Source organism: Salmo trutta, chromosome 7 (genome assembly GCF_901001165.1).
Source record: "Salmo trutta chromosome 7, fSalTru1.1, whole genome shotgun sequence".
NCBI lineage: Eukaryota > Metazoa > Chordata > Actinopteri > Salmoniformes > Salmonidae > Salmo > Salmo trutta.
The window spans coordinates 39,348,039-39,375,641 of record NC_042963.1 but is presented as its reverse complement, the minus strand read 5'-3'; the positions used below and the strand labels follow the sequence as shown (position 1 = coordinate 39,375,641).

Here is a 27,603-nt window from a genome sequence, read left to right as displayed (position 1 = left end):
CACACACAATCCCTGTAGTAGCGTTCACAGTAAGTTACGTTTAGTCCAAAATCCTAGAATCCACATTCCAAAAAACCCTATTGTGCTCCAATACTTTTAACTTAAATTGCTTGCTCTCCTTAATAGCATTGTAGGAGAGAAATGCACTTCACACACAGCTGTCAATAACACACAGTAGATGTCAGCCATTGGACAATCATTCCCACGGCCAGGAAAGTCAAGCCTTAATGATGAAAGCTAAAAGGTTAAGCAAGTTGACTCTTCTCTGAAACACCCTGTGGACCATTTCAAATTCATTTCAGTGTCAACCCCCTCAAATGGCCGTGCTAGGGTCACAGTTCACAGATTGGCATAAAGAGGCCATTTCCACGTCCCACTCTCATTCTGTTCTATTAGACAGAGAGAAATTATGCACTATTTTTTTACATTTTATTTCACCTTTATTTAACCAGGTAGGCCAGTTGAGAACAAGTTCTCATTTACAACTGCGACATGGCCAAGATAAAGCAAAGCAGTGCGACAAAAACAGCAACACAGAGTTACACATGGGATAAACAAACATACAGTCAATAACACAATAGAAAATCTGTAAACAGTGTGTGCAAATGAAGTAAGGAGGTAAGGCAATAAATAGGCCATAGTGGGGAAGTAATTACAATTTAGCAATTAACACTGGAGTGATAGATGTGCAGATGAGGATGTGCAAGTAGAAATACTGGTGTGCAAAAGAGCAGAAAAACAAAAAACAAATATGGGGATGAGGTAGTTAGATGGGCAATTTACAGATGGGCTGTTTACAGCTGCAGCGATCGGTGACTATGACAACAAATAAGACACAGCCTCATATACAAGACATACTGTATATGCTGCTGGTTTTGGTAGTTTGATTGATTTAAGTAAGGGTAGTTTAGGTCCATAGTCACACACGACAATTTTTCAACCTTTTCATTTGATCCAAATTGCTATCTGCCAAGACTCCGATCTGTGTAGACAAGTATGGAGCTTTCTCCACCAGTTACAAATATATGTCCCCTGAAGGATGACATAGGCTATGTGTTGACAAACTGTGGCTAAATGCAGCTCTCGTCTCCTTCCTCTCTCAGTGTACCAGGAATTTGACCATCTGCTGGAGGAGCAGTCTCCTATAGAGGCCTACATCGAGTGGCTAGACTCCATGGTGGACCGCTGTGTTGTCAAGGTCAGTTGAGGATGTAAATACTTCATATAACTCAGCAAAAAAAGAAACGGCCCTTTTTCAGGACCCTGTCTTTCAAAGATAATTTGTAAAAATCCAAATAACTTCACAGATTTTCATTGTAAAGGGTTTAAACACTATTTCCCGTGCTTGTTCAATGAACCATAAACAATTAATGAACATGCACCTGTGGAACAGTCGTTAAGACACTAACAGCTTACAGACGGTAGGCAATTAAGGTCACAGTTATGAAAACTTAGGACACTAAAGAGGCCTTTCTACTGACTCTGAAAAACACCAAAAGAAAGATGCCCAGGGTCCCTGCTCATCTGCGGGAACGTGCCTTAGACATGCTGCAAGGAGGCAGGAGGACTGCAAATGTGGCCAGAGCAATAAATTGCAATGTCCGTACTGTGAGACGCCTAAGATAGCGCTGCAGGAAGACAGGACGGACAGCTGATCGTCCTCGCAGTGGCAGACCATGTGTAACAACACCTGTACAGGATCGGTACATCCGAACATCACATCTGCGGGACAGGTACAGGATGGCAACAACAACTGCCCGAGTTACACCAGGAACGCACAATCCCTTCATCAGTGCTCAGACTGTCTGCAATAGGCTGAGAGAGCCTGGACTGAGGGCCTGTAGGCCTGTTGTAAGGCAGGTCCTCACCAGACATCACCGGCAACAATGTCACCTATGGGCACAAACCCACCGTCGCTGGACCAGACAAGACTGGCAAAAAGTGCTCTTCACTGACGAGTCACGGTTTTGTCTCACCAGGGGTGATGGTCAGATTCGCATTTCGAAAGAATGAGCTTTACGCCGAGGCCTGTACTCTGGAGCGGGATCGATTTGGAGGTGGAGGGTCCGTCATTGTCTGGGGCGTTGTGTCACAGCATCATCGGACTGAGCTTGTTGTCATTGCAGGCAATCTCAACGCTGTGCGTTACAGGGAAGACATCCTCCTCCCTCATGTGGTACCCTTCCAGCAAGCTCATCCTGACATGACCCTCCAGCATGACAATGCCACCAGCCATACTGCTCATTCTATGTGTGATTTCCTGCAAGACAGGAATGTCAGTGTTCTGCCATGGCCAGCGAAGAGCCCGGATCTCAATCCCATTGAGCACGTCTGGGACCTATTGGATCGGAGGGTGAGGGCTAGGGCCATTCCCCCCAGAAATGTCCGGGAACTTGCAGGTGCTTTGGTGGAAGAGTGGGGTAAGATCTCACAGCAAAAACTGGCAAATCTGGTGCAGTCCATGAGGAGGAGATGCACTTCAATACTTAATGCAGCTGGTGGCCACACCAGATACTGACTGTTACTTTTCATTTTGACCCCCCTTTGTTCAGGTATACACTATTCTATTTATGTTAGTCACATACAGTATCTGTGGAACTTGTTTAGTTTATGTCTCAGTTATTGAATCTTGTTTTGTTCATACATATATTTACACATGTTAAGTTTGCTGAAAATAAACGCAGTTGACAGTGAGAGGATATTTCTTTTTTTGCTGAGTTTATATAAAAATCAAATCAAAATCAAATCAAATTTTATTAGTCACATGCGCCGAATACAACAGGTGCAGACCTTACAGTGAAATGCTTACTTACGAGCCCCTAACCGACAGTGGAAAGCCCTTTTAACATCTAGGATGTGTCATTAGAAAACCTCCAGCCATCATCTTTAGGCATTTGCTTTCTACTATGGCTACAGTATGCTGTAGGCTAATCATAAGTGGAAACTATAGAAAATAATTTCTTCAATTGCCCCCTAAAATGTTCCACAGTGATGTTTGTGTTGCATTTACTAAGGCCATTCTGGACCGTTCGTGTGTTATTTTATTGTTGAAGTATATTTGTACAGAAAATCAGTAAGGATAATGGCCCTTCAGAAAAATAACCATGCATTTTAATGGCATCCGTCTCTCCATGACTTGCTGACGCAGAGCCACTCGAGCTGCCATCCTAGTTAATGCTGTCTTCATGGCTCCCATTTGCGGCCATTATGCTCCAGATATGGGCTTGTAAAATGTGGTTGCCCTGGCAACGTCACGGACTCCCCAGACAATGGTTCAATGAGAAGGTGTGTCCCCCGGGGCAAATGAAATAGTTGACTTGTTGACATGTTTTTCGTTCCTGAGGGTTAAGCCCCAATACGGACCCAGTGGTTAATTCTCTCCCCCCTCCCTCTCCAACTCTTCCCTTCCCCCTCTTTTCTCATGGAAATATCTCCTTAAGGTGGCAGGAAAGAGGCCCGGGTGCCTGAAGAAGGTGGCCCAACAGTTCCTGCTCATGTGGTCGTGCTTCGGGACCCGAGTCATCCGGGATATGACCCTCCACAGTGCGCCTAGCTTTGGTGAGTGTTGAATCTAGCATTGGGCTGGGGCATGTATCAGCCAACACCAGGAAAGTTGTTTTTAGGGGTTATGTAATGTTATTGAACCATATTTCTGGTGTCACGAGTGTCAGACAGAAGTTGCCTAGTTCTAGTTTTGGTCCAAGTAACTAAAATAGTTTGGGAAGAACATTGCCCCAAAACTGCACCAAAACTTACTGAACTGAGTTATTTGAATATACTACTATGCATGTAGGTCCAAAAGTAGTTTAAGCCCCTCCCCCCATTTTGTGGAAATAGGAACGTTTTGCGCAGACTCAGCAGATAATTGCCTTCCGATGTTCTCCCAATCCAAAACGGGGAAAGCGTGGTGGTAAGATGGCTGCCTTGCTGGTATGGCCCCCCTAGCCTTTACTTTACTAGCTAGCGGTGCATGACCAAGGCACTGAAAGAGATAGGGGCTGTAAAAAAGAAAGAAAGTGACTTCCCTTCCCCCTCTTCTCCTCTCCCCTTCAGGCTTGTCTGTGAATATCAAAGCCACAGCTGGTTGCAATGTTTTGCTAAAGCAGCTCTCTGTGCGAAAACAGCTAATTAACAATGGCTACCCCCCAGCCCTCTCTTCCCCAATGTTTTTTGTTGTTGTCTTTTCCAATTTATGACCAGGCAGTATTGCACTCCTCTGTTCCCTGAAAAGCCGCTGGTGTTTATTATGCACACGGTGGCTGGAGTGACCAGCACAATGTCATGATTGTGTCACGCTCCTTCCTTCTCCAGCCACAATCTCAGTCATCTCCCATACCCAACCCAGGGGTCGGCCGTCATATTTTGGGCAAGGACTTTGTACCAGGAAACAAGAAACAGCCCCCCTGTCTCTTTTAATGGCAATGGCCGCCCAGTCATTCTGCTCCCTCACACTGCCTGTTGAGTTGAGTGTGCTGCTATGAGGCAGTCTGTCAGATGTTTGGAAGGACTAGTAACCCTCTACAACCAGTGTGATTATTGTTATCTGACTCTGCTGGTCATCTATGAACGTTTGAACATCTTGGCCATGTTCTGTTATAATCTCCACCCAGCACAGCCAGAAGAGGACTGGCCACCCCTCAGAGCCTGGTTCCTCTCTAGGTTTCTTCCTAGGTTCCTGCCTTTCTAGGCAGTTTTTCCTAGCCACCCTGCTTCTACATCTGCATTGCTTGCTGTTTGGGGTTTTAGGCTGGGTTTCTGTATAGCACTTTGTGACATCGGCTGATGTAAAAAGGGCTTTCTAAATATATTTGATTGATTGATCAATGAAACACACAGTCTGATCTTTCACGCTGTTTTGTAAACTGTGTTTTCAAATGTATAAGTGTATGTTCATAGCTTTGAATGGATGATTTCTAGGCCCACAACCACAGACAACACTCAAATACACTGCACATCTTAGAATCTTCATTTGAACTTTATATAGCTCATTACTTCCCTTTAGAATGATTAGACTTGTTGGTTGGATGATAGGAACACTGATCCATCCTGGCAAGGACTGTTTCCTTAGTTTCTCTCTCTCTCTCTCTCTCTTCTCTCTCTCTCTCTCTCTCTCTCTCTCTTTCTCTCTCTCTCTCTCTCTCTCTCTCTCTCTCTCTCTTTCTCTCTTTCTCTCTCTCTCTCTCTCTCTCTCTCTCTCTCTTTCTCTCTTTCTCTCTCTCTCTCTCTCTCTCTCTTTCTCTCTCTCTTTCTTTCTTTCTTTCTTTCTTTCTTTCTTTCTTTACTGGCATGGGAAACATATGTTTACATTGCCAAAGCAAGTGAAATGGATAAACAAAAGTGATATAAACAATCAAATACATTTTACATTATAAAAATAAAAGACATTTCAAATATCATATTATGTCTACATACAGTCTTGTAACGATGTGCAAATAGTTAAAGTAAAAAAGGGAAAATAAATAAACATCAATATGGGTTATTTTTACAATGGTGTTTGTTCTTCACTGGTTGCCCTTTTCTTGTGGCAACAGGTCACAAATTTTGGTGTTGTGATTGCACACTGTGGTATTTCACCCAATAGATATGGGAGTTTATCAAAATTGGATTTGTTTTCAAATTATTTGTGGGTCTGTATAATCTGAGAGAAATATGTTTCTCTAATATGGTCATACATTTGACAGGAGGTTAGGAAGTGCAGCTCAGTTTCCACCTCATTTTGGGGGCAGTGTGCAGATAGCCTGTCTTCTCTTGAGAGCCAGGTCTGCCTTCGGCGACCTTTCTCAATAGCAAGGCTATGCTCACTGAGTCTGTACATACTCAAAGCTTTCCTTAATTTTGGGTCAGTCATAGTGGTCAGGTATTCTGGCACTATGTACTTTCTGTTTAGGGCCAAAGAGGATTCTGGTTTGCTCTGTTAAAAAAATATACATATTTCCAATGTGTCAAGTAATTATCTTTTTGTTTTCTCATGATTTGGTTGGGTCTAATTGTGTTGCTGTCCTAGGGCTCTGTCGGGTCTGTTTGTGTTTGTGAACAGAGCCCCAGGACCAGCTTGCTTAGGGGACTCTTCTCCAGGTTCATCTCTCTGTAGGTGATTGCTTTGTTATGGAAAGTTTGGGAATCGCTTCCTTTCAGGTGGTTGTAGAATTTAACGTCTCTTTTCTGGATTTTGATAATTGGTCTCTCAGCTCGTTCACATCTTTGTGGAAGTTACCTGTGGCGCTGATGTTGAGGCCGAGGTATGTACATTTCTTTGTGTGCTCGAGGGCAACGGTGTCTGGATGGAATTTGTATTCGTTGTCCTGGCAACTGGGCCTTTTTTGGAAAACCTTTATTTTTGTCTTACTGAGATTTACTGTCAAATTTGTCTCCACTTTTGTGTATTGGGGTTATCAGTCCTTGGTTCCAAATATTATAAGATTCCAGAGTTGAGGATGATGTTAAAGAGTTTAAGTATAGCCATTTGGAATTTGTGGTCTGTATATTTTATAATTTGATGTAGGATATCATCAACACCACAGGACATTTTGGGTTGGAGGGTTTGTATTTTGTACTGTAGTTCATACAATGGAATTGGAGAATCCAGCGCATTCTGGTAGTCTTTAATAGCTGATTCTAACATTTGTAATTTATCATGCATATGTTTTTGCTGTTCATTCTTTGTTATAGAGCCAAAAAGATTGGAGAAGTGGTTTATCCACACATCTCTGTTTTGGATAGATAACTCTTTGTGTTGTTGTTTGTTTAGTGTGTTCCAATTTTCCCAGAAGTGATTCGATTCTATGGACTCTTCAATTACATTGAACTGATTTCTGACGTGCTGTTTCTTATTTTTCCGTAATGTATTTCTACATTGTTTTAGTGATTCACCATAGTGAAGGCGTAGACTCAGGTTTTCTGGGTATCTATGTTTTTGGTTGGATAGGTATCTACATTTCTATCTTAGGTTTTTGCATTCTTCATCAAACCTTTTGTCATTGTTGTTAATTTTCTTATGTTGTCTGCTTGAATTTTTTTTAATTGATAGGGAAGCTCAAAGGTCAAATATACTGTTTAGGCTTTCTACTGCCAAGTTTACACCTTCACTATTACGGTGAAATGTTTTGTCCAGGAAGTTGTCCAAATTGGATAGAATTTGTTGTTGCCTGATTATTTTTTGGCAGGTTTCTACACTACTTTCCTTCCATCTATAGCACTTCTTAATATTGTGCAGTTCCTTTGGCTTTGATGCCTCATGATTGAGTATTGCTCTGTTCAGGTAGACTGATTTTGCTGGGCTGACTGTGAATGCTCTGAGAAACTCTCTCTCTCTCTCTCGCTCACTCTCTCTTTATCTCTCTTCCTGTTTGTAGGCTCGTTCCACCTGATCCACCTGATGTTTGATGACTATGTGCTGTACCTGCTGGAGTCCCTGCACTGCCAGGAGAGGGCCAACGAGCTCATGAGGGCCATGAAGGCAGAGGGCAGCACAGGTTAGACCTCCACCCTGTCAACAACTACTACTGGAGCTGCTTTCAACACTGCTACTACAGCACTGCATTACTTCTGCAACTATTAGTATTACTACAATCACAACAACAACAATTACGACTACTGCTACTACTACTAGGGTTGCAAAGGGTCGGAAAATTTCTGGTAAATTTCCGGAATTTTTCCATGGGAAGTTAAGCCCTGGAATTTGGGGAATTTTGCTTAAATTCATCAAAAAAGTTAGCTTATAACAGTGAACCTTTTTTTGTGGGATACACATAAGACAATTCTAGGTCTTGTGGCATATTTTGGTTAAACTATCCCCAATTCAATGAAATTGCAACCCTCTGCATGCACAGTGCATTCTTCCATCACATGTACAGCTGATTCTCAAGATCTTGCACACTAATGAGCTGCTATTGAGCTCACACTACTACTCTGTCTGAGCCAAGGACTACATGCTTTCTGGTAAGTTTTGATTACAATACTGGGTGTGGTGAATATATTGTATATGACATACATGATTTTTTGTTAACTAGTCAATAGTAGCCTACAGAAAAGTGTGTTTAAATAATTTCTAACTTGTTAACAATTTCTGCTAGTTAGTTTTTGCTACCATGTGGGTTTTAGCTTGCTTGAACCTGCTAACTGAGGAGTGTTAATTCACCTGTTTCCATACATGTTTCATTTTAAAACATTTATCTTACAAAGGAGTTGTTTAATCTAACTGCTTAGCTATTTATCTGTACATGGAATTGTATTTGGTTATCTTTTACTCATTTTTTTCCTAATCTTTACAGGAAAATGCCATGGGTACTATTTGATGTGTGGAGACATTTCACTGCAGCTAATGTAGAAGGAAAAGCTGTGTACATTTGCAAATACTGTGCCAAATCATATGTGAAGAATGCAACAAAGATGCCAAGTGCATAAAGTTCTCTCAGCGCTCACAACAAGCAACCTCTGCAAAGTCCCTTTACTTCTATTCGAGGTGAAAATGAGGAATCATTTATATCGATAGCAACAGCTCATGGTCCTCCTGGAATCAGACATTTCTTTGACTCAATGGAGGAACGTAGTCAGAGAAATACTGATGAATGTCTTGCTCGAGCTGGTTCACCTCTGATGCTCACACCTCTGATGCTTCTTCACCCAGCATACCCCCCTCAAACCAGACATGATCTATCTACTAATTTGCTGGATGTCAAGTTCAACAGAGTTCAAGTGAAGGTCAAGCAAATTAAAGAGAAAGCAGACTGTATTGCAATCATCTCTGATGGGTGGTTGAATGTTAGTGGGCAAGGAATAATTAACTACATCATCTCCACCCCTCAACCAGTATTCTACAAGAGCACAGACACAAAGGACAACAGACACACCGGTCTCTACATTTCAGATGAGCTGAAGGCAGTCATCAATGACCTTGGACCACAGAAGGTATTTGCACTGGTGACAGACAATGCTACGAACAGGAAAGCTGCTTGGTCTAAAGTGGAGGAGTCCTACCCTCAATTCACACCCATTGGCTGTGCTGCTCATACATTGAATCTGCTCCTCAAGGACATCATGGCACTGAAAACAATGGATACACTCTACAAGAGAGCCAAGGAAATGGTTAGGTATGTGAAGGGTCATCAAGTTATAGCAGCAATCTACCTCACCAAGCAAAGTGGGAAGAATAAAAACACCACATTGAAGCTGCCCAGCAACACCCGTGGTGTTGTCATCATGTTTGACAGTCTCCTGGAGGGGAACGAGTCTCTCTGCCGATATGGACAGCCCCATCAAGAGAACCCTCCTGGATGATGTATTTTGGGAGAGAGTGGTAAGCAGCCTGAAACTCCTGAAACCTATAGCAGTAGCCAATACACGGATTGAGGTAGACAATGCCATTCTGTCTGATGTTCAGACTTGCTTGCAGATGTAAGAGAAGAAATCCGTCCTCCCCTGCCCACTTCACTTTTGCTCCAAGCAGAGGAAACTGCAGTTCTGAAATACATTCAAAAGCTTGAATACTTCTGCCTGAAACCCATATACGATGCAGCGTACATGTTGGACCCCAAGTATGCTGGCAAGAGCATCCTGTCTGGTGCAGAGATCAACAAGGCCTATGGTGTCATCACTACCGTGTCTCGCCACCTTGGCCTGGATGAGGGCAAGGTTCTTGGCAGTCTGGCGAAGTACACTTCCAAGCAAGGGCTTTGGGATGGAGATGCAATATGGCAGTCGTGCCAACATATCTCATCAGCCACCTGGTGGAAGGGACTTAGTGGATCTGAGGCTCCTTCCCCTGTTGCCTCCATCATCCTCCAAATCCCACCAACATCAGCCGCCTCAGAGCACAACTGGTCCTTGTTTGGGAACACACACACCAAAGCACGCAACAGGCTGACCAGTACAACAGTTGAAAAATTGTTGGCCATCCGGGCAAATTTGAGGCTTTTTGAGCCTGACAATGAGCCATCCTCAACAAGGTTGGAAAGTGACAGTGAAGATGAGCCTTAGAGTCTGATGTTCAAGATGTGGACATTGAGGAGGTCCAGGGAGAAGACATGGAAGCCTGAGAGGAAGACAACCAAAGCTTTAGTTTCTAGACTATCATTTTACGGATGTATGTTGAAAATGTTTTTGGGAGATGCAATTGATCAATGGGGATGATTCAATATTCCCTTTCTTTGGTTGTTCAGTGAAATCATCCTATGTGAAGAGTCAACTCATTTAATTAAAGTTCAATTCGTAACTACATAATTTTTTTCGATTGGAAGGATTTAATCATTTGCAATTATGTCTACTTATGATAAGCTAAAAGGTTTGTGTTTCTGTCTCCATATGGTATGGTAAATGTATCCAATGCCAAAACATCTACATTTAAATGGTATTAATATTAATTTGCATATATTCCCATTACTTCCCATATATTAATAATTCCCACGGAAAGTTTCCACCTCTGAATATTTCCCAAAATGTGCAACCCTAACTACTACTACTACTACTACTATTACTACTACTTTATAGGACTTTGGAATAACCTTTCCTGCTACCATCAGTATTGTTGCTGCAGCAACCACAAATACATTTTAACAACAACAAAAAAATGTACAGTACCTGTCAAAAATTTGGACACACCTACTCATTCCAGAGTTTTTCTTTATTTTTTATATTTTCTACATTGTAGAATAATAGCGAAGACATCAAAACTATGAAATAACACATATGGAATCATGTAGTAACCAAAATAGTGTTAAACAAATCAAATTAGATTTTCTATTTGAGATTCTTCAAAGTAGCCATCCTTTGCCTTGATGACAGCTTTGCACCCTCTCTATTGACAATACTAATATTGAATGCTGTTTAGTACACTGACTCTTGAGGACATAAGAACCTGCTGTCTCTTTAATAGCTTATTGACCTCTGACTCCTTTAATAGCTGAACAAGAGGAAGAGATGATGCTGACGGAGACCACGCCCACCTCCACGTCCCCAGGGCCATTTTCCCCACCGAAGTCTGTCACCTCAGTTGGGGTCCCAGCCACCAGCTCCCCCAACGCTGCCCAGTCCCCAGAGTACACAGGGGCCACAGCCACCACAGGTGAGAGAGACAGACAGCAACACTGGGGGACTGGGGAGGGAACCTGTAAGTGGGGAGGGTTGCTTGGATATAGAGCTATTGCTATACTGGAGCTACAATAGAAGCAATGTCAGTTGTCATGTTCTGTAGGTAATGTTATGATCATGTCCAACATAATATACATTAATTAATACATGACAGTTGAATTAAATGGTTAATTAGAATGGGCCTACCTTGCCTGTGCTCATGCATTGGGTTGGTTTCTAAGGGTCACGGCATGGTAAATTCCTCTGTGCCAATCCATTTGTCTCTGTCTGTGTATGTGTTACGTGTGTGTGCCAGGCGCTGTTCAGTCATATACCTGGTCCCTTACGTACACAGTGACAACGTCAGGCGGCACTCCTCCCGAGGGCGGACAGCAGCAGCCCTGCATGCGCAGCGGTGCACCCGTGCCCCCTCCCTCCTCCACCCATCGACTGCCAGTCTACGCCCACAGGGACGAGCACGGGTGAGCTCTCATAGGGGCATTATGAGCTTACATAGAGGGGTTATGAGCTCTCATAGGGGGGTCATGAGCTCTCATAGAGGAATTATGAGCTGTCATATAGGGGTTATGAACTGTCATAGAGGAGTTATGAACTCTCATAGGGAGGTTTTAAACATAGCAGGGTTATGAACTCTCATAGGGGGTTATGAGCTGTCATGGGACTATGAGTTCTCATAGAGGACTTATGAGCTCTCATAGATGACTTATGAGCTATCATAGGGTGGTTATGAGCTCTCATAGGGGGATTATGAGCTCTCACAGGGGAATTATAAGCTCTCACAGGGGAATGCTGAGCTCTCATAGAGGGGTTATAAACTCTCATTTTGATTTTCCGATCCTTCAGAAAGTACTCAAACCCCTTGACCTTTTCCAAATTTTGTTGTGTTACAACCTGAATTTAAAATGGATTATAGTGAGATGTTGTTTCACTGGCCTACACACAATACCCCATAATGTCAAAGTAGTATTATGTTTGTAGAAATGTTTGCAAATTAATAAAAAATATAAAGCTGAAATGTCTTGAGGCAATAAGTATTCAATCCCTTTTTTATGGCAAGACTAAAGTTCAGGATTCACTCAGTGAGTTTAACATGATTTTTGAATGACTACACAAACATTTATCTGTAAGGTCCCTCAGTCAAGCAGTGAATTTCAAACACAGATTCAACCACAAAGACCAGGGATGTTTTCCAATGCCTCGCAAAGAAGGGCAGCTATAGGTATATGGGAAAATATTTTTGAAAAAGCAGACATTGAATATTCATTTGAGCATGGTGAAGTTACTAATTCCAAATCCAAATGAAATCAAACGTTATTAGTCACATTCGACGAATACAACAGGTGTAGACCTTACCGTGAAATGCTTACTTACAAGCACTTAACCAACAATGCAGTTCAAGAATTAGATTTACCAAATAAACTAAAGTAAAAAATAATAAAAAGCAACACAATAAAATAACAATAACAAGGCAATATACAAGGGGTACCGGTACCGAGTCAATGTGCGGGGGTACAGGTTAGTCAAGGTAATTTGTACAGTACTTGTAGGTAGGGGTAAAGTGACTATGCGTAGATAATAAACAGCGAGTAGCAGCAGTGTAAAAACAAATTGGGGGGGAGTTGTCAATGTAAATAGTCTGGGTGGCCATTTAGTTAATTGTTTAGCAGTCCTATGGCCTGGGGGTAGAAGCTGTTAAGGAGCCTTTTGGTCCTAGACTTGGTGCTCTGGTACCGTTTGCCGTGCGATAGCAGAGAGAAGTCTATGACTTGGGGACTGGAGTCTTTGACAATTTTTTGGGCTTTCCTCTGACACTAGTATATACAGTTGAAGTCGGAAGTTTACATACACCTTAGCCAAATACATTTAAACTCAGTTTTTCACAATTCCTGACATTTAATCCTAGTAAAAATGCCCTGTCTTAGGTAAGTTAGGATCACCACTTTATTTTAAGAATGTGAAATGTCAGAATAATAGTAGAGAATTATTTATTTCAGCTTTTATTTCTTTCATCACATTCCCAGTGGGTCAGAAGTTTACATACACTCAATTAGTATTTGGTAGCATTGCCTTTAAATTGTTTAACTTGGGTGAAATGTTTTGGGTAGCCTTCCACAAGCTTCCCACAATCAGTTGGGTGCATTTTGGCCCATTCCAACTGACAGAGCTGGTGTAACTGAATCAAGTTTGTAGGCCTCCTTGCTCGCACACGCTTTTTCAGTTCTGCCCACAAATTTTCTATAGGATTGAGGTCAGGGCTTTGTGATGGCCACTCCAATACCTTGACTTTGTTGTCCTTAAGCCATTTTTCCACAAATTTGGAACTGTGCTTGGGGTCATTGTCCATTTGGAAGACCCATTTGCCACCAAGCTTTAACTTCCTGACTGATGTCTTGAGATGTTGCTTCAATATATCCACATCATTTTCTTTCCTCATGATGCATCTATTTTGTGAAGTGCACCAGTCCCTCCTGCAGCAAAGCACCCCCACAACATGATGCTGCCACCCCCGTGCTTCACAGTTGGGATGGTGTTCTTTAGCTTGCAAGCCTCCCCCTTTTTCCTCCAAACATAACGATGGTCATTATGGCCAAACAGTTCTATTTTTGTTTCATCAGACCAGAGGACATTTCTCCAAAAAGTACGATCTTTGTCCCCATGTGCAGTTGCAAACCGTAGACTGGCTTTTTTATGGCGGTTTTGGAGCAGTGGCTTCTTCCTTGCTGAGCGGCCTTTCAGGTTATGTCGATATAGGACTCGTTTTACTGTGGATATAGATACTTTTGTACCTGTTTCCTCCAGCATCTTCACTAGGTCCTTTGCTATTGTTCTGGGATTGATTTGCACTTTTCGCGTACTATTGTTTGTACAGATGAACATGGTACCTTCAGGCGTTTGGAAAGTGCTTCCAAGGATGAACCAGACTTGTGATGGTCTACAATTCTTTTTCTGAGGTCTTGGCTGATTTCTTTTGATTTTCACATGATGTCAAGCAAAGAGACACTTAGTTTGAAGGTAGGCCTTGAAATACATCCACAGGTACACCTCCAATTGACTGAAATTATGTCAATTAGCCTATCAGAAGCTTCTAAAGCCATGACATAATTTAAAGGCACAGTCAACTTAGTGTATGTAAACTTCTGACCCACTGGAATTATGATACAGTGAATTGTAAGTGAAATAATCTGTCTGTAAACAATAGTTGGAAAAATTACTTGTGTCATGCACAAGGTAGATGTCCTAACCGACTTGCCAAAACTATAGTTTGTCAACAAGAAATTTGTGAAGTGGTTGAAAAACGAGTTTTAATGACTCCAACCTAAGTGTATGTAAACTTCCGACTTCAACTGTAGGTCCTGGATGGCAGGAAGCTTGGCCCCAGTGATGTACTGTGCCGCACGCACCACACTGCCAGGTCTCTGACCTCCTCCCTATAGGCTGTCTCATCGTTGTCGGTAAACAGGCCTACCGCAGTTGCAAACTTAATGATGGTGCTGGAGTCGTGGGTGAACAGGGAGTACAGGAGGGGACTTAGCACGCACCCCTGTGGGGCCCCAGTGTTGAGGAATAGCGTGGCAGACGTGTTGTTGCCTACTCTTACCACCTGTGGGCGGCCCGTCAGGATCCAGTTGCATCGGGAGGTGTTTAGTCCCTGGGTCCTTAGCTTAGTGATGAGCTTTGCTGGCTCTATGGTGTTGAATGCTGAGCTGTAGTCAATGAACAGCATTCTCACATAGGTGTTCCTTTTGTCCAGGTGGGAAACGGCAGTGTGGAGTGCGATTGAGATTGCGTCATTTGTGGATCTGTTGGGGTGGATTACTAATTGGAGTGGGTCTAGTGTATCCGGGATGATGCTGTTGATGTGAACCATGACCAGCCTTTCAAAGCACTTCATGGCTACCGACGTGAGTTCTACGAGGCAGTAATCATTTAGGCAGGTTACCTTCGCTTCCTTGGTCATAGGGACTATGGTGGTCTGCTTGAAACATGTAGGTATTACAGACTCGGTCAGGGAGAGGTTGAAAATGTCAGTGAAGATACTTGCCAGTTGGTCCGCGAATGCTTTATGTACACGTCCTGGTAATCCGTCTGGTAATCGCGGCTTTGTGAATGTTGACCTGTTTAACCTGTTGAGGACAGATGTTCCGCTAGCGGAACCCCGTTCCGCCTGCGGAACCCCTAGCCAACAGCCAATGGCATCGCACGGCGCGAAATACAAAACCAACTAAAATACCACAATTCAATTTTCTCAAACAATCGACTATTTTACACCATTTTAAAGATAAGACTCTCGTTAATCTAACCACATTGTCCGATTTCAAAAAGGCTTTACAGCGAAAGCAAAACATTAGATTATGTTAGGAGAGTACATAGACACAAATAATCACACAGCCATTTTCAAAGCAAGCATATATGTCACATAAAACCAAACCACAGCTAAATGCAGCACTAACCTTTGATGATCTTCATCAGATGACACTCCTAGGACATTATGTTATACAATACATGCATGTTTTGTTCAATCAAGTTCATATTTATATAAAAAAACAGCTTTTTACATTAGCATGTGATGTTCAGAACTAGCATACCCACCGAAAACTTTCAGTGAATTTACTAAATTACTCATGATAAACGTTGACAAAATACATAACAATTATTTTAAGAATTATAGATACAGAACTCCTTTATGCAATCGCTATGTCCGATTTTAAAATAGCTTTTCGGCAAAAGCACATTTTGCAATATTCTGAGTACATAGCTCGGCCATCACAGGCTAGCTAATTTGACACCCACCAAGATTGGGGCTCACTAAACTCAGAATTACTATTAGAAAAATTGGATAACCTTTGCTGTTCTTTGTCAGAATACACTCCCAGGACTTCTACTTCAACAACAAATGTTGTTTTGGTTCCAAATAATCCATAGTTATATCCAAATACCGCCGTTTTGTTCGTGCGTTCAGGTCACTATCCGAAGGGTAAATCGCGAGCGCATTTCGTGACAAAACAATTCAAAATATTCCATTACCGTACTTAGAAGCATGTCAAACGCTGTTTAAAATCAATTTTTATGCTATTTTTCTCATAAAATAGCGATAATATTCCAACTGGGCAACGTTGTATTCATTCAAAGGCTGAATGAAAAAAAATGGAGAAGTCTCGTGAACGCGCATCTCAGTCTCACTGTCCCCAGGCTGACCACTTACAAACAGAGCTGTTGTACTTTGTACCAGAGACAGCAGACACACCATTCCACTTTCTGGTGGCTTTAGAGAGCCAATGGAAGCCTTAGAAAGTGTCACGTTACAGCACAGATGCTGTAATGTCGATAGAGATTCAACAGAAGGACAACAAATTGTCAGAGAGGGCACTTCCTGTATTGAATCTTCTCAGGTTTTGGCCTGCCATATGAGTTCTGTTATATTCACAGACACCATTCAAACAGTTTTAGAAACTTTAGAGTGTGTTCTATCCAGATTTACTAATTATATGCATATTCTCGTTTCTGGGCAGGAGTAGTAACCAGATTAAATTGGGTATGTTTTTTATCCGGCCGTGAAAATACTGCCCCCATCCCAAAGAAGTTAAAGGTTTTGCACACATCGACTACCGAGAGCATTATCACACAGTCGTCTGGATCAGCTGGTGCTCTCATGCATGCTTCAGTGTTGCTTGCCTCTAATCAAGCATAGAAAGCGTTTAGCTTGTCTGGTAGGCTCACGTCACTGGGCAGCTCGCGGCTGGGTTTCCCTATGTAGTCCGTAATCGTATTCAAGCCCTGCCACATCCGATGAGCATCAGAGCTGGTGTAGTAGGATTCAATCTTAATCCTGTATTGACACTTTGCCTGTTTTATGGTTCGTCTGAGGGCGTAGCGGATTTCTTATAAGCGTTCCCGATTAGTGTCCCGCTCCTAGAAAGCGCTAGCTCTAGCCTTTAGCTCGATGTTGATTTTGCCTGTAATCCATGGCTTCTGGTTGGGATATGTCGTACGATCACTGTGGGGACGACGCCGTCGATGCACTTATTGATGAAGCCAATGACTGATGTGGTATAGTCCTCAATGCCATTGGATGAATCCCGGAGCATATTCCAGTCTGTGCTAGCAAAACAGTCTTGTAGCGTAGCATCCACGTCATCTGACCAGTTCCGTATTGAGCGTGTCACTGGTACTTCCTGCTTAAGTTTTTGCTTGTAAACAGGAATCAGGAGGATGGAATTAGGGTCAGATTTGCCAAATGGAGGGCGAGGGGGAGCTTTGTATGCGTCTCTGTGTGTGTAGTAAAGGTGGTCTAGAGCTTTTTTTCCTCTGGTTGCACATGTGACATGCTGGTAGAAATGAGGTAAAACAGATTTAAGTTTGCCTGCATTAAAGTCCCCATTCACTAGCTGCGCCACTTCTGGATTAGCATTTTCTTGTTTGCTGAACTGACCAGGTAAAAATCTGGTGTTCTGCCCCTGAACAACTGTTCCTAGGTCGTCATTGTAAATAAGAATTTGTTCTTAACTGACTTACCTATTTAAATTAAGGTTAAATAAAAATCAATTAAAAACATTATGGCCTTATACAGCTCGTTGAGTATGGTCTTAGTGCCAGCATCGGTTTGTGGTGGTAAATAGATGGCTACGAATAATATACGTACACTGAAGTTGCTTACCAAGACAACATTGAATGTTCCTGAGTGGCCTAGTTACAGTTTTGACTTAAACTGGTTTGAAAATCTATGGCAACAACCATATTGACAGAGTCTGAAGATTAAAAAAATTATAATAATCTGTTAATATGTTACAATCTAGGTGTGTAAAGCTCTTAGAGATTTACCCAGAAAGGCTCACAGCTGTATTTGCTGCCAAAGGTGATTCTAACATATATTGACTCAGGGGTGTGAATACTTATGTAAATTACATATTTTTGTATTTACATTTAAAAAAAAATTGCTAACATTTCTACAAACATGTTTTTTTCACTTTGTCATTATGTGGTATTTTGTGTAGATTGTAGAGAAAAAAATATGTTTAATACATTTTGAATTCAGGCTGTAACACTGTGGAATAAGTCAAGGGGTATGAATACTTTCTGTAAGCACTATATCTGATTTCTTACTCAGAAATATACAGAAGACATTTAAAGTACTACATTAAAATTGTTGTCATCTTATCCAGAGTGACTTACAGTAGTGAGTGCATACATTTTTATACTGGTCCCCCGTAGGATTTGAACTCACAACTCTGGCATTGCAAGCATCATGCTCTACCAACTGAGCCACATTGAACACATGATATTGACCTGTTTTGTGTACTCTCTCCAGGTTTACTGGGAGCTATAACTACGGGAGTTACTCTAACCAGCACCCCCACTCCATCCAGAGCCAGTACCCCAGTCTGGCCCACGAACCTGGCATCCCTGCCCCCCTCCACTATCCCGCATACCACCGCACCTCTGCACAGGTCAGTCCCAACTTGGACTCCCCAATCACAAATCAGGCCATAGCACCTACTGTACATTCACCTGAGGATTTACTAACGGTGTACTGGATGGAATCACAGTGAAGATAATTCAGTGACATTATACTACGCACATCCATTATACTACACACGTCCATTTACTAGGCACGTCCTTTATACTAGGCACGTCCATTATACTACGCACGTCCATTATACTACACACGTCCTTTATACTAGGCACGTCCATTATTCTACGCACGTCCATTATACTACACACGTCCTTTATACTAGGCACGTCCATTATACTACGCACGTCCATTATACTACACACGTCCATTATACTACACACGTCCTTTATACTAGGCACGTCCATTATTCTACGCACGTCCATTATACTACACACGTCCATTATACTAGGCACGTCCATTATACTACGCACGTCCATTATACTACACACGTCCATTATACTACGCACGTCCATTATACTACACACGTCCATTATACTACGCACGTCCATTATACTACGCACGTCCATTATACTACACACGTCCATTATACTACGCACATCCATTATACTACGCACGTCCATTATACGACACACGTCCATTATACTACGCACATCAATTATACTACGCACGTCCATTATACTACACACGTCCATTATACTACACATGTCCATTATACTACGCACGTCCATTATACTTCGCTCGTCCATTATACTAACACACGTCCATTATACTACACACGTCCATTATACTACACATGTCCATTATACTACGCACGTCCATTATACTACGCACGTCCATTATACGACACACGTCCATTATACTACACATGTCCATTATACTACGCACATCAATTATACTACGCACGTCCATTATACTACACACGTCCATTATACTACGCACGTCCATTATACTACACACGTCCATTATACTACACATGTCCATTATACTACGCACGTCCATTATACTTCGCTCGTCCATTATACTACACACGTCCATTATACTACGCACATCAATTATAATACGCACACCCATTATAATACGCCCACAATTATACTATGCACGTCCATTATACTATGCACATCAATTATACTATGCATGTCCATTATACTACGCACGTCCATTATACTTCGCTTGTCCATTATACTACGCACACCCATTATAATACGCCCACAATTATACTATGCACATCAATTATACTACGCACGTCCATTATACTACACACGTCCATTATACTACACACGTCCTTTATACTAGGCACGTCCATTATACTACGCACGTCCATTATACTACGCACGTCCATTATACTAGGCACGTCCATTATACTACACACGTCCATTATACTACGCACGTCCATTATACTACGCACGTCCATTATACTACACACGTCCATTATACTACGCACGTCCATTATACTACACACGTCCATTATACTACACACGTCCATTATACTACACACGTCCAATATACTACGCACGTCCATTATACTACGCACGTCCATTATACTATGCACGTCCTTGATACTACTCAAGCCCATTATACTACGCACGTCCATTATACTACGCACATAGCCTTATATAAGTCTCTCAGAGCACACACGAGATTTGGTTCTGGGTGCCGAGATTGACTTTATATTTACTCAACACATTAAGACCCTTTGTCAAACTTCCAACATACTGTATATCTTTATGGCCTGTTTGATGATGGTGACATTTAGCCACAGAGTCTACAATTCCCGCTTTTTTACACTGTTCACCACACCTGCAAGACTTTGTTGGTGGCAATAGTTGTTCTTGGCTTGGGTCCTGGAGTGGACTCCATGCTATTTAATTGACGTCAGAGCAGAGCAGGAAGAAAGGCAGTGCAACACTGTATCAAATCCATTACAAAGAGACTGTTCAAAATGAGGCTGTTTGCTGGGTTATTTGTGTTATGGAAAAGCCTGGAAATCACCTAATCACCATAGTACATCATTACAGAGGCGCAAGAACCACTGAAATATTAGGCATTGAATCAAGCAGAATGAATCAGAAGTCATGCTAAGTTATGAACATTTTTAACGTTGATTCTTGTTTCTTTTTCTTCAACATGCCATTATAATGACCTCCCTCTCATATCTATCCACTTATATCTATCCACCTCCCTATATAATACCGAAGAGTGATAGTTTATTCCCGGTTGGGTTGTAGGCGGGACATAAATTCCATCCTAGCTTTTGTAAGGTTGAATTTTTCACAGGCAGTAAATCAGAGAGGAATGTTAATATGAACAGGAAGTGAAAAGGAGAACGGGGCTTGTTAGTATGCAAAACACATTTTATAGTGTTGGTGCCCAACAGTGTGGCATGCTCTGGGGGGGGGGGGGGGGGGGGGGGGGGGGGGGGGGGAGGAGAGAGAGAGAGAGAGGAGAGGAGAGAGAGGAGAGAGAGAGAGAGAGAGAGAGAGAGACGAAGAGAGAGAGGAGAGAGAGGAGAGAGAGAGGAGAGAGATGAGCGGAGGAGAGAGAGAGAGGAGAGAGAGAGAGAGAGAGAGAGAGTCAACAGAAGAAAAAAGAAGAGTAAGAGCAGGCGAGAGGTGGATGGGGTGCAGCAGCAGAATGGTGGTGGTGGTAGAGCTCATACACTGTTAGCCACAGCAGCAAATGGTGTGAGTTGACCCTTCTGATGGTAATTTCCTTTTAAAGGGCCTCCAGCCCTCCCTGTCTTTGTAGTGGGAGGAGATCCGCTGGGCCTCAGCAGTCTGAATCCTCCTCTCCACCCAGCGGAAGCAGCAGGACAGTGGGAGGTGATCTGGCTGGGGGCCCAGGACCCAGCCCAGAGGGGCCCAGCTCTGTGCTCCACTGTGCGTCCCCTTCCACCACTCAATAGTCTCTTCATCTCTCTGAGCCAGTGGCCATAGAACTCATAGACCAGGGCAGAGGGGGCGTTTTATTAAAATATTGTTTTTCAATGGTCTCTTTTCTGCGCGTGAACAAGAGGTCGCTGAACCACCCATCCTTCTCCCTGACCTGTGATGACGGCCTCTTTCCATGCCACCATCCCTCATAATAGAACTGACTGTTGCCTGTGTGTTTATATTTAGTGGAATAAAGAGGAAATACTTTTACTTCCACTTTTTTCCACCCTGCTCTGAACTTAAATCGGGCACAATGTGTGTGCTTTGTGTAAGAGGGTCTAAGAGGGTCTCTCAAGAGGAAGGGAAGGAGATGACACGAAAGGAACACTTTGTTGGATTTCCCGACCAGTCCCAAATATTTTGTAAGAGGAGCTGATTCTGTCCTCGCTGTTAGTCGTCGGTCACCCTGGGCAACGAAAATACTACCGGCTGACCACTTATCCTACTCCAACAGTTCCAGGAAGTGTCTTATTTATGTCTACCATTTACAACATGCATTGTGGACTACAGGAAAAGGAGGACCGAGTACGCCCCCATTCTCATCGATGGGGCTGCAGTGGAGCAGGTTGAGAGCTTCAAGTTCCTTGGTGTCCACATCACCAACAAACTAACATGGTCCAAACACACCAAGACAGTCGTGAAGAGGGCACGACAAAAACCTATTCCCCTTCAGGAGACTGAAAAGATTTGGCATGGGTCCTCAGATCCTCAAAAGGTTTTACAGCTGCACCATCGAGAGCATCCTGATGGGTTGCATCACTGCCTGGTATGGCAACTGCTCGGCCTCCGACCGCAAGGCACTACAGAGGGTAGTGTGTACGGCCCAGCACATCACCGGGGTCAAGCTTCCTGCCATCCAGGACCTCTATACCAGGCGGTGTTAGAGGAAGGCCCTACAAATTGTCAAAGACTCCAGCCACCCTAGTCATAGACTTTTCTCTCTGCTACCGCACGGCAAGCGGTACCGGAGCACCAAGTCTAGGTCCAAAAGTCTTCTGAACAGCTTCTACCCCCAAGCCATAAGTCTCCTGGGACATCTAATCAAATGGCTACCAGACTATTTGTATGCCCCCCCCTGCTCTTCTACGCTACTGCTACTCTCTGTTATTATCTATGCATAATCACTTTAATAACTCTTCCTACATGTACATATTACCTCAATACACCGGTGCCCCCGCACATGACTCTGTACTGGTGCCCCTGCATATAGCCCCGCTATTGTTATTTTACTGCTGTTCTTTAATTATTTGTTATTTTTAACTCTTACTTTTTTAGGTATTTTCTTAAAACTGCATTGTTGGTTAAGGGCTGTAAGCAAGCATTTCACTGTAAGGTCTACACCTGTTGTATTCGGCGCATGTGACAAATAAAATGGGTATTTTATTTGATTCATTGTGAATTATAAACATCATAGTGTTACAGAGAAAGTAAGGATGTGTTATTATGTTTCACATCAATTATTACATCAGGGCCAGGAGTTTTGCCTGGTAATTTTACGTGACCAGGAAATCTCTGGAGTTCAGCTATAGCCTAACTAGGGGCTGGTGTTTTCTCCTGTCAGGTCATGCATTCAGGGAAAAGCCCAGCCCTAGATATGATACATACATGTTACATATCACCCTAAAACCCAATATTCTCTTCTGTTCGGCAGTACCCGCTCAACAGCCAGATGTCCCGGATGGAGCCCTGCTTGATGGGAGGTGCTCCTCGGCTGCACCCTACGCCCGTGGCCCCACGGTGGGCGGATGTCTCCCCAGCCAACAGCTGTTACACCAGTCCCCCTATGCACTCCTCCCGCTACGCCGCCTCTGGAGACATGTACTCCCCCCTGGCCCCTCGCAGGAACTCTGAGTACGAACACTCACAACACTTTCCTGGCTTCGCTTACATCAATGGAGAGGCCACCACAGGCTGGGCCAAGTAGGCTTCCTATTCAGCCCTCAGAGAGCGGAGCTGTCCTGGGCACAGTCATGCCCATGCAGCCTGCCAAGCCTATAGATGCAAACATCCCACTGCCTTTCCCCAACACGACCCAGAGGCACCTAATCAGGAGTATCAGTGTAATGGTAGGGGACAGAGGCTGGAGAGTAGCAAAACTGGGTAACCTTGTTAACTTGACCCGCAGGCCACAGCACAGACAAACAAGATTCAGGACTTCTTCTCACATTACACAATCAGAATATTGTGGCGTAGGCCTAGTCTGTTGAGGGCAATAATCGCCTCAATGGTGGTGCTGTTTGCAGAAAATGGCTGTGCAAACCCTTTGGGATTATAGAAACAGAGGCAGTCGGAAGAATCTCACATGTGGAAGTGTGCAGTGTGAGACTGCCCAGCTGTGCCTTTTCAATTAATGAACACCCATCTCTGTCTGGCAACCTGCCAAGTCAACAAACACTGATCATCACCCCTCCCTCCCTGTACTGGGACACTAATGTACGCAACTCTGTTTACATTGTATACTGTGGCTGACGTCAGTACAGTATCTTAACGATGCACACCATTTTCTCTTGGTCAACACTTACTCAGAGTAGGCCTCTGAGACGTTGTCCAGAAGACATGCTAGCCTGCTGCAGAACCAGGGTCATATTCATTAGGGCACACCGTAGCAATACATTTTGGAACGGAAAATGAACATGAATGTTTCTTATGTGATAAGTTAAGGTTGTCGCTCCCTGTTTGTCTGTTTTCTTCCGTTTGGTGCCTAATGAATACAACCCAGGATGGATTGCCTTAATGTTTCACCACTGGAGCCCAGTCACGTCAATTGGCATACAGCCAAAAAACTATGAGAGAAGTTTATGGCTGAGACAAAGCTAACATGTGGAGAGCCTTTATTAGCTTGTCAGTTTCACATGAATAGTTTTTTTTAATGATCGAGTGCTGTGCCTCAGCCAGATTATTTGTGTGCTGTGTCACAAACTCTGTTGCTGTATTTGTGGGAGGAGGAAAACACTATAGATATATTCTCTGTAACTTTGTAACATTGTGTTCTGTTTTGTTTTCTGTGTTACAGTTGGTATTTTTTTTATTTTTTTTTATGGATATAGTGAAGGAAACATTACCTAGTTGTGTGTGTTTTATAATGCACTCAAAGCTACTGTGGACCTATTACCCTATGGGTAGGAATAAAAGGAACAATATCAAAGTGTAACACACATGAACTATAGTCACTTTTTTCTGTAAATACAAGCACTCGACAACTTCAGTGGTGACAACTGTTACAGTTTAAACTGATATGCATGTGGAATTATTTGTTGCCACATAAATAATTTCTAAAACCCCAATGCAAATGTGAATTGTGTTCTCATTTCTTTCTTCTTTTCTCTTCTCTCAAACACATACCATTGGTAATGAATATTTCACTGTTCTGCAGTCCGTTTGTGTATAGCCTACAAACCTTGTTCAACCTCAGTAGTTTTGGCCAGGCTAGTTTCTTTCCACTGAAATTCTCCAATGTAACTTGTCTGACTGATAAACTGTCACTGTTATTTATTGATATTGATGATACACTAATCATTCTTTGGAAATATTGATCAATACATTTTCAGGGGAGTGTTCAGTATTAAAATGCAATGACACACCACACACCTTAAATGACTTTGCAGTTGGCTTGTGTGAAAGGATCACCACATCGTAGCGCTTGGTTGAATGTTTGGCGTTGTATATCTGGCGTTGTATATCATTGCACAACTCCCCCTGCCTTAAAACCCAATTTGAGTTTGATGTTGACAAAGGAGACCAAATCTTTTCAAATCCTCTGAGCTGATTTTTACTCCAATTACTTGCCAGCATTGGGAAGACTGGGAACCCAGTGGGGCTGGGCGAGATAAGCTGAGAGCCACACTGCGGAAAGAAATTACATTTCTATAAAGAGCAGCTCCTGCTGGGGTGTGGTCATCACACGTCGGTCCCGTAACCTTTGACCTTCAAGTTTTCTTACATTTTTTTGAATGCAGATCCCCTGTGCTGTGAGCCCATTTTCCTGGACACCATAAAAGTTCACAACCAAGGCTCTGCATGCTGGAGGCCCGTTCGGTACAATGGTTACAAATGCAATGAACATGGGAAAAGCACACTGTCCTGAAAGACTATAGGCCTTATCACAAACACTTGACACCAGCTTAGAGCAGTCTGGGCCATTGGGGAGGTGTCAGAATGCAGATGAGAACCAGAACTATAATATCATACCCCCTTGGCACTTGCTTACCATATCTAAAATCCTTTTGCCCCTTGTAGGGGATGAGTAATTTAGAAAATTGTAATTTCAAATTCAAGAGCTATGAGAATGTCAATTTCCAGTTCCATAATGGGGTTTGAATTCATGAATGACTAGCTTGCCGGTAGGGCGCAAGGGAAGGATAAAGACACCCTCCATCCAGTAGTGGTGTGTGGGTAAAATCACTGGGGAAGCCAAGCCCCCCCCCAATAAAACATATTACAACCTATGTGTTGTGATAATTGTGCTGTTTGCTCTATAACCGGTTAGTTCATATGCCTTGACACCGTGATATATAGGCCCAAGGCCGAGGCAATAAGAAAACAGAATAAATTCAACCACAAATTTATTTCATTACAAAACCAGAAATCAATATCTGTCCGGTTAAGGCCACAAAACATATTGCATGTAACAAACAGTTACATGACCTACAGCATGGTCAAGCAAGGTAATATCTCCGACATTTTTGGACTACTAAAAAACAATTGATTTAGAACCACGGAGAGTTACCGCAAGTTGTAAAGAAAACAGGAGCTGCCTCCAGTATTCCAGCACCATTTCAACTTCAACATAATCTAATCAGCTATGCTTAGTCTAATACAGTGTCAACTAAAAGATACCAAAAATGATTTAGTCCAATCAACATAAGCTAAATATGATGTGGCTGTCCATGGTACTGATTTCTGTGTGTGTGTGTTTGTGTGTGTGATGTGCGTGGAGGTAGAAATAACATGTTGACTCATCCTACTCGTAGAGAAATGCCAATGCCATCCTCCTTTTCATGTTGCCTAAATGGTCTATGACTGTTATACAATACACATTTTTAGTTTTTGTTGTCCTAGGCTACCTGGCTAAAATGCTTGCTCGCTAGCCTAACTTTCTTTCATGGGAAACATTACACCAGGCCAGCTCGTAAACATTAGCATACTACATCTAGCTACATGTTGAACTTCTATCCTCTCAGGCCAGGGGAACAATATGAACTCATGGTTGGATTTTAGCTAGCTAGCTAGGCACCAGAGGACAACGACACAACGAGATGCAACAATTCAAGTTTTTTTCTGTCAATGATGTTTGGCTTCTGATGAATTGGTCTGAAGCCAAATCCAAACTGGCATCGCTTGCCACTTTGTTTTGGTGCACTTAGGACTATTTACAGCTGAGCTCTCTCAGTTTAGCTCAATGGTGATTGGCTATTATGAAATTATAATTTTTTATCAAGGGAGGCCAAATGCTACAATGTCATACTCTTTTAGACCAGACAGCATCAGATAGATAGGCTACACGTACCGAGACTGGGGGGGGGCGCTATTTAATTCGCTCGGATGCTTTCTCCGGTAAGATACATTCGGCCTGATGCAAATCGAAGGAAATGTATGAAACACAGAGAGACGAAAGATGCATTATTTTGTATGTTTTTTTCTTTTTTCTTGGTCAATTTTTGGGGGAAGCCTGGCTTCCCTTGGCATCCATGAATACACACCACTGCCTCCATCATAAAAACTAATATGAAGCTGTAATAATGACAGATGATGTACTGGCATTACATAGTCCTGGCACAAACCGTTATCAATCAATGTATTTTATAAGCCCTTTTACATCAGCAGATGACAAAAAGTGCTATACAGAAACCCAGCTTAAAATCCCAACATCAAGCAATGCAGATGTAGAAGAATGGTGGCTAGGAAAAACTCCTTAGAAAGGCAGGAACCTAGGAAGAAACCTAGAGAGGAACCAGGCTCTGAGGGGTGGCAGTCCTCTTCTGGCGGTGCCGGGTGGAGATTATAAGAGTACATGGCCAATTTAGAGCTAGATTGTTTCTTCAAGATGTTCAAATGTTCACAGATGACCAGCAGGGTTATAGAAGGTGCAACAGGTCAGTACCTCAGTAGTAAATGTCAGTTGGCTTTTCATAGCCAAGCATTCAGAGGTCGAGACAGCAGGTGCGGTAGAGAGAGAGA

The 27,603-nt window shown here is 42.7% G+C and overlaps 1 protein-coding gene across 3 annotated transcripts in view; it reads left to right on the top strand.

Annotated features, from left to right (window-relative positions):
- Positions 1 to 24,710, top strand: part of LOC115197381 (transcription factor RFX4) — a 35,091-nt gene extending 10,381 nt beyond the window's left edge. The window contains exons 12-18 of one of the 3 annotated variants that reach the window (XM_029758829.1): positions 1,104 to 1,198; positions 3,441 to 3,558; positions 7,353 to 7,472; positions 10,898 to 11,059; positions 11,420 to 11,546; positions 18,392 to 18,530; positions 23,078 to 24,710. In XM_029758829.1, the coding sequence (XP_029614689.1) occupies positions 1,104 to 1,198; positions 3,441 to 3,558; positions 7,353 to 7,472; positions 10,898 to 11,059; positions 11,420 to 11,546; positions 18,392 to 18,530; positions 23,078 to 23,350 (1,034 nt within the window). In that variant the 3' untranslated portion in view covers positions 23,351 to 24,710. Of the gene's footprint in view, positions 1 to 1,103; positions 1,199 to 3,440; positions 3,559 to 7,352; positions 7,473 to 10,897; positions 11,060 to 11,380; positions 11,547 to 18,391; positions 18,531 to 23,077 lie in introns of all 3 variants that reach the window. The other 2 variants (XM_029758828.1, XM_029758830.1) reach the window with 2 other exon arrangements.
- Positions 24,711 to 27,603: the final 2,893 nt, after the last annotated feature.